The 8570-nt window shown below is 40.3% G+C and overlaps 1 protein-coding gene across 1 annotated transcript; it reads right to left on the reverse strand.

Annotated features, from left to right (window-relative positions):
- Window positions 1–33: 33 nt before the first annotated feature.
- Window positions 34–7947, reverse strand: LOC115805843 (beta-galactosidase-1-like protein 2). Its single transcript, XM_030766537.1, has 18 exons — window positions 7784–7947; window positions 7610–7678; window positions 7299–7394; window positions 7037–7145; window positions 6689–6781; window positions 6158–6239; window positions 5758–5822; window positions 5546–5630; window positions 5135–5272; window positions 4767–4847; window positions 4456–4562; window positions 3979–4125; window positions 3741–3812; window positions 3389–3467; window positions 2996–3083; window positions 2276–2387; window positions 1885–2001; window positions 34–144 (listed from the first exon to the last, which is right to left on the reverse strand). The coding sequence occupies exons 1-18, from the start codon at window positions 7945–7947 to the stop codon at window positions 34–36; spliced, it is 1815 nt and encodes a 604-aa protein (XP_030622397.1).
- Between the last annotated feature and the right edge of the window lie 623 nt (window positions 7948–8570).

Genomic DNA, 8570 nt, shown 5'->3' on the forward strand with positions numbered 1-8570 from the left:
TTTATCAGACAGGACAGAAACACCCAGCTCTGTTTAGATTACAGTACAAAAGGGATGTGTGGACACATTAATGGTCTTTCCATACTCTGGATTCTCTGTAAAGGTGATCCTCTCTCCAGCTTTCTCCTCCTCAAACACAGTGACCTGCATAAAAAAAAAAACAAAAAGAGACTTTATTTTTTTTCTTCTTCATTTTATCAGACCATTCGTGATAAGAGCATCAGAACAGGACCGTGAGAAACCAGACACTCAAGTCTGGTTTGTCAGACAAAGGATTAAGACTTGTCTTTCCACTTTGTCAACCGTTGATTTTATATTTTCCATAACAGACTGTTGAGAGTTTCGTTGGTGTTTATTTAAATACTGATTTTTTTTTTAACTGACAGAAGCATGCCAGTGCAATCATATTATAATATAAAGTTTACTCAACAAAAGTGTGCAATTGTTCCAAGCTTATTAGCATACCAAGATTTTTGTCTGTGTCTTCTGACATTTTTGATGGACAGATGCATACTATGCTCCTGTTAGCCAGTGCAAATGAAGGAAATGGCCAATTTGTGTTTGTGTGTGTGCGCACGCGGGCGTGTGTAGGGGTGTGTTTATTTGTGTGCATGCGTGCGCGTGGACTAATTCAGTGTTCACATAACAGAATTAAGACTGTTTATGTGCCTAACTGTTGCAAGTAAAACTATACATTTTCAGCCACCAGGCAATGATGTCAGCCAAAGCCTGACCGATATATCGGTGTGCCGATATGAGCCTCTTGCCAGTATCGGCATTTATAACAGCCGATAAATGACAATTAGAAAAGAAACGGAAAGACGGATCATGTTATGAATGTTGTCGTTGTCCTCTAGAGGGCACACTGCAACCCCATTTTTGGCACCACACGTGCAAAAACAACAAATGACGACAATCACCTGACCCGAGCAGAGTAGAGCAGAGTAGCCCACGACAGAGGTCATCTGGGTTCATGGTAAATTATTGATAATTGCCACGTGAAACACATTACTCAAGTAATAATAAATGTCCCCCATCACTCCTCTTAGCCCAAATAAGCTATTCATGTCAGCGATGACTGGTTTTGCTGTAATGTGAAAGCCTGTACCGTCCATCAAACATCAAAATTCCGTTAAATGTTAGGGTATTTGAGTGGTGTAGGCTAAACTGTCGACAAACTTGATTGTAGGTTTATTTCTTAAGCAGTGCGGCAGTTCTAGTGAATAAACAAACAATGGTCCTATCATTTCTCCCTCGTCACCTCTAAGAAATTTCTGGCAACATCGCTCACAGCCGTTTATAACGCTACCCATTGCTAGATGAGGTTACCCACAAAGCCACCTAATGCCATGTTTATCAGTGGAAGACCGCTAAAATTAATGCGCGGTTAAACTATAGCGTTTATCTTATTCTGCCTAAATGAAGCAATGGTAAATATATCTGTGAGTCGTATATCTGTTGGTGCATTGGAAATTATTAAACCAGGCGGGACACTTAAATAATTGTGAACTGAACAAGTATCTAACATGACAGCCAAACAAAGTTATCTAGCTTCTCTTTCAAATGTGTGTGTGTGTGTGTGTGTATGTATATATACAGATATGCATACATGTTGTTTGTTTGTCTTAAATATAATTAATATCTTAAGGAATATTTACAGAAGGTTGATAGTTGGCCACCCTGATTCCATTTCAACCAGATTCCAGACCAATTCTGATCTGTGAAACCACTTTAAAGGAGTTTGCATTGATTTGGAGCGATTATAGTGGTCAGGTAAGTGTTGGCACCACAGAGTTTACCAAGATGGTATATGATACATATCCAATATGCAGTTAAGTGGGGTTGGCTGTACTGTAAATGTGGTATTTAAGTGTAGTTACACACCTGATTCTCTCCAGTCTTGAGCCATGGTGCTGGCAGGTAAAGGGTCTGCTGTGGACCTATGGACCTGTAGCGTCCCAGATTATGCCCATTCACAAAAACTACACCTTTCCTCCATCCCTGATAATGTTGACAAATGTCACTAACTTAATGAATTTCACTGATGTCAATTACTTCAGATATTTCAGGATTCACTGGCCCTAATAATTTCTGATATATATAATAACAGTTAAAAAATCCTACAGGCAAAAACCTTTTCAAAATATGTCTTTTTAAGTTGTTCTAAAAACAAGTTACATATGTTCTAACACAAAGTGCATGGTCAAAAAATGCTTAAAGGAGTTATAGAGAATGCAGCGTGTGTTCTCAGAGCTTAATTTGAGATATTTGATACCGGCATTTTGACGAAGGTGTCTCTGGGTTGGCCGTCCACCTTTAGACAGCCTCTGAAGAATCCAGGGGTAGTGGGCTTTTCTTTGGAGGATCTCCAGTTCAATGTGCTCAACCTGAGTTAGAGACACCCATGAGTTTCTCCATGTCTCAGTGAGCTCACAACTCAAATCCATCACTCAAATGCAAATCAGTTCAGGTGTGCTAGACTATGTGCCATAGGTCAGTGTTTCTCAATCCTGCTCCTGGGGGACCGCTGCTCTGCATGTTTTCCATCTTTCCCTGCTCCACCTACCTGAGTCAACGCATCAGTGGCACTTTTGATTGTCTGAGCTCAAATTAAGCTCTGAGAACACGCGCTGCATTCTCTATAACTCCTTTAAGCATTTTTTGATCATGCACTTTAATCAAGAGCATGTTAATCACACTAATCAGATGTGCTCAGAGCAAGGATAGATAGAAGACATGCAGAGCAGGGGTCCCCCAGGAGCAGAATTGAGAAACACTGCCATAGGTAACAGTAAATATGTTCACAAATAAAGCCCATAAAGCACTCAGCAGTCTATGCAGTGTCCTGTTTGTACCTGAAATTAAACGATTCTGTCATTTGACAGGGTGTATTCATGAATAATTACTCATTATTAGCACTGAGAGCAATGCTATAAACCAACCACAAGAGGACAAAAAGAAAGAGTCAGTTTTACTGTGTCTACAGAAGAAAAACCTGTTCATGAAGTTGGCTGTCATCTCCAGACTGTAGATGGTGAACTGCTTCAGTGGAGTAAAATTCAACAAAATGTCTCCTACAATCCCTGCATGGGCACCATGTCAAAATATGTTAGGAGGGGGAAAAAAAGAAGCTTTTAACAAATGATCACAGATGTGAATGATACACAGTGTACATGTTAGGTGGTATTATGGTGCAACCCTAGGCAACATCTGTACAATCTTTTTCTCTTTTCTTTCAGACTCTGTTGGTCGAGACACATGTTAAATGTTCATACCTACAATGTTTTCTTTTTCCTCCTCCTTTTTTTGGTTTCACAGTATAGATTCAAAAGAGAGGTAAGATAAGGTGAGGAGTGTGCAGTGAGATGGATCGGAGAGAACATTTTACCTTTTTGCTGTTTGTCTAAAGCATCTCCATAGTTCACTCGCCCACAGTTCTCCACCAAGAAACTCAGGATCCTCTTGTCCTGCAGTCACACAGGTAATAACAGAGGGCAAATATTGCAAATACTGTGGTTGTGATAGCAGTGCAGCATTGTAAACTAGAGAGTCTTTCAGTGGGATAATTCAATTTATATGCTTGAAAAAAGCTAGTGTGCAAAACGTCCATGTTGATTCCAGTATCATATTTGTTAATTGAACACTGGCTGTTGTTTGGTTTAAAGCTGTAAACACAAACTTCTGTAATCATCCACATTTGAATACAAACTTTATATTTTTGTAATAACTGAATATCTTACCTCACTGTGGGGCACTCCCATCTCCTGATTTTTATAATCCAAAACTCTTATGAATTGCCTGTCAACAAACACCTAAGAATATAAAACACCTGCAATTAGCTTCAATGCTTCAATCAGCAGAGCTTCTTTTGCCAGTGTCTTGCATATGTAACCTCTCTCTTAAACGTAAATAAAAGGTCCACGTGATGGCTAATACAACAGCTGAGAGGAAGGCTCTCAGGCCAGGCCGTGTGCTTACCAGGCCTCGATCGCGAATGTTGTTTCTAGAGTTGAGGCGACCGCCTGTGTAAATATTGGTCTCGTACAGTGTATAGCCATAAGACTGACCGCTGTTATGATTGACAGGAAGGTTCTCCATGTTGAGTGGGTCCTCTGATTTGAAGGGCTGGAGGGAAAAGAGGACACAATTCTTATGGATTTATCATAGTAGTAGTCTTACATTTAAGCATATGTACAAGATTCAGAGATCGGACTAAAGATCTACAGTTTTTGTTTTACTGTTCCGCTAATATGTCATCCATTAAGCACACATATCTGAATCTCTTCTTTGAATGGTTATACATACATTTTTTTTTTATGCTTAACAGCAATGCAATTCCACTGTCTGCCTAGCAACAGACAACTCCAGCAGCGGCAAGAAGAGGCGCCAGGGAGCTGGTTGAAGCAAATCAGGCAGAGGGATAGAGTGAGCACCAGGCCCTGAATCTGTTCTCACCTTCTCAGCTGCCTGCAGACTCTGCCACACAGACACATAGTGAGTTACAGCCACGGGCTCATATGCTCTCCTACCCTGCACTTCAGGAGGCTCAGGCAGCTTCTGACCTGAGAGCAAAGGTTAACATTAAAGACTGAGCGATTGGGACTGATCCATGAAATAATCCACAAATTTGGTTCTACACTTGTATTCATACTAATAACACAGACACATGTCCTTCCCTAAAATGGAGAAACATGCCAAATGGCTTTTTCATAGGACAAAGCAGTATAGTCGAATACAAGGTAGTATAAAAGTTGTGTCTAACTCACTGTGAAAGTTACAGAGCACACCACGCAGGAAGTGATACTTCACAGTGTAATCTCCACACTCCGATAACGGGGCATCATAGTCTGTGGACGAGAACAAACACACTGCTACTTACAAGAAGCCAATTCAAATGTATACAAGTTACACAATAATGGAGCACACAGACATGCTGGGCACATTAATAGTCCAAAATGGAAGTATTATTGTCATCAAAAATACAATATCTTTGTGACAGACTGTGTGGTCTTCTGTTACATGGTAGAGCCATAATTGTATTACCTCTGGTACATGATCAATGCTCATACAATAAATACAGAAATAGACGTATTTAATTCACACTAAGTTTAGAAGGTTTTGAAAAACACTCTACCGTAGCTGCTGATCTGTGGTTTGTAAGTGCCGAAGTCCACAGCCCCATTCATGAATCCAAAGCTGGTTCCTCCATGAAACATGTAAAGATTAACAGACATGCCTTGTTCCAGAAGCCCTTTCACCACACCAACCATGTCTGCCACAAGACAGAGAAAGAAACAGTTAGTTAAGATACAAAATTGGGCATTTTCACCTGAGAGAGAAATATTGTTTATTTAATTATATGTAATGCATACTGTGTGTTTCTGTAAACAACATGTTCTATGGGAACTCCAGTGATATGAATCAGCCTAAGAGTTCCTTGAAGACCACAAAGTCAGTCTGATACAGTCTCAACAATGAGTTGACAACGCTTGAAGAAAATAATGCAGTGTACAATTTACCCAGGTCTCAGTTGTGTATCGTTTACCTTGTGCAGGGTAAACATGGTGAGGTTCTCCCCAAACGTCAAACCACCCAGTCCAGTACTCCATCACCAGCACGGGCTTCTGGGGCTGCCCCACAGGTCAGTCAGCAGAAACAAGGCATGCAGTACACGTGGGGACCCACTGTGAGATAGCCATCTCATTGTCATAAATTTTTTTTAAAGGTTTTGTAATGTGAGGCTTACAGAACACTAACCTGCAAATTTGCCAAGTACTGGATGGCAGTGTATGACGTTTTTTGAAAATTAATGGTTTGTAGGGCTTTAGAACAAAAAACAGACACAGAGAAGACATAATTTGCAGCAGTACAATATTTAGATTGAAGACTAGGGTTTGGTGGTAAAACCACTTCCAGCAAGCGAAATGACAAAGTTTTAATATGTATATGAGACAACGTGGTCACACGGTCCGCATATCCACATTGCAGCAGTAAGTCTTGCTTACAGGAAATTTACTAGCGGCCAAGCACAAAAGCATTCATAAAAAAATGTATTAATCAAGATACCCCCAATGTCTTAATGCAGCACTGATTTTCGCAGCATGGCAGGTGAACAGGGAAAAAAATCTAATCAAATTCCAACGTTGTTATTGATTACCTCCATCCACACCTCCGCACTTTAACCCTTCACGGTTATCTGAGGTGAAGAGCAGTTCGGTAATTCCTCTGGAGAGAAGAGCCTGTGAAGCACACCTCTGTTCAAACATGTTTTTCTCATGAAGTGATATGACACCAGTGACTTGTAGGTGAAAGTGGCTTCAAGACAGTTGGGTATAAAACAAGAATGGATTAGATCGCAGTTATGCTGGCTCAAATGATTAGTCTGTGATTGACACTTTGTAAGCATCAAGTGTGAATACTTACAGCTTTCATAAGTTCATTATTCTGCACCACTTCATTGTATGGGAAAACAAGTAAAAGGGGCAACCTTTTATTTGTGTAGGGTGAGGCTTACAATTTCTCTTCAAACTAGAGCTGAACATTAACTTAGGATGGGCAACAGAGTCAAGAGAAAGCTATGCTATTTGGTGTTAAGAAACACTCCTTTGTTTAGTATTTCAGGCAAAAATGTAAGGTTGTTATTCCGCCCATGCTGAAATGAAACAAATGCTCTTGTTTTAACCCATACCTCTCTGATGAAAGTCAGATACTGGTTATCCTTTGCAAATGAGCCATACTCATTCTCCACTTGTATTGCAATGATTGGACCACCCCTCTTAAACTGAAACAAGGTCCAGAAGAAAAGCAAAGTTCACTTTACTTTTGCAACTGATAATAACTTATTTTCCTGGTCAGGACACAGTTTAGTCAGTGTTTCATGGCAGCAAATAGAACTTCACTCAAAAGGTTATGAAGGTGTAAAGACTGCAGGCACAGTAATTAATAAATGTGAGAGTTTGATATATATTGGAGAGCAAACATCTCTAAGTAATGACTGGTGAGAACAATTCAGATAATAATTTTTCACACACAATACCTGAAGAGGGACAACTTTTGGGATGAGTTTGTCAAAGTAGGAGCTCACTGCCACTGTGAAGCCAGGGTAAGTGGTTCTCAGTCTCATACTGTGATCACGCAGCAACCAACTGAAAAGATACAAAATCTGTCAAATGCCACCGAGTCATTTTAGAGCACAGCTAATATTTCCCAGGAGACCAGCCCTTGCAATATAGACACAGTGACAAAGCAAATTCTGCCAGTTGAGGTTCAACATACTGTATGATGTGTTATAAGCTAACCTGGGTAGCCCACCCAAATCCCACTCAGCACAAATGTAAGGCCCAGGACGCAGAATCACCCATAAGCCTAAGTCTGCTGCTAGGCGGACATATGCTCTGAGAGACAAACAGAGACAGATACTTCAGTGTTCAGGAACATTATGTAAATGGGAATTAGATGATCTTCCTTCAGAGACACGGTCTACAGGTTAATACTTAAAAAAAAGGGGATTTTACTGAATAAGAAAAATATACACATAGCCTTATTGTACAGAAAACCCATCAGAGCTCATTTTTTTCTGGGGGATCAGAAGTTCAGAGGGAACTCTCACTCTACATCCAGCTGCTCACTGAAACAGAAAACCCCTCTTTCTGGTTCATGCAGATTCCAGGGCACATAGCTGAAAGATGAAAAGAAATGGTATGAGTCAAGTCGCTCTGAGCTCATACAGAACCCATCATCAGATAACCAAAAGGTCAGAATGAGTTGTGCTCGTTGCTCTTACGTGGTGAGTGTGTTTATACCACAGGCTCTCATCTTCTCCAGCCGGTCTCTCCAGTAAGCTCTGGGCACACGAAAGTAGTGAATGGAACCGCCCAAAATTCGGAACGGTGCCCCCTCCAAGGTGAATTGGGAAGAGTCGGCCCTTAGACCCTCTTTCCGACTCATTCTCTGCCGAAGAACCAAACAGCACGGCTGCACAAACAGTAAGAATACAGATGCACGACATTCACACAGATTAACAATGAAAAGCCTTTATTGTAAGGGAGGAATGTTGCCATTTTCCTTGAAAAACAAGGAAACACCGCTACAGAGATTCCAGTTATACCAGGTCAGCATTCACCATGAGACATTCTGAAAGAATGTAGGGTATTTCTGGTGATTTATGAGAAAATACCCTTGTCTTAATTAAATAAAAGCATTTACATCTTGAAGTTATTTTCAAGGGTCAGTAGGATCACTGTGACAACATTGGCTTAGACAAAATCACATTCTGTTGAGTTCAAATAATGCTAGTCCACCACAGTTAACTTGTGTAAGTGAAAGATACGGTTCAAGCGAGATGCTGTTGTGAATTGCTTTCTAATGTACTTCCCGGTAACTATGCAACCAGTTGAGTCATACAAAACTGATATATTAGACAGTCTGACTTGTGTATGTGATGCTGAACGCCAGAAAACAATGTGACTGCGAAGTTCAGTAAACTAACACACTTATTCTACATTTCATACAGTTTGCCATAACATTTTTTTTTTTTTTTTAAAAAAAGCTGAAAAATGAAGAAGATAAAT

Source organism: Chanos chanos, chromosome 2 (assembly GCF_902362185.1).
Source record: "Chanos chanos chromosome 2, fChaCha1.1, whole genome shotgun sequence".
NCBI lineage: Eukaryota > Metazoa > Chordata > Actinopteri > Gonorynchiformes > Chanidae > Chanos > Chanos chanos.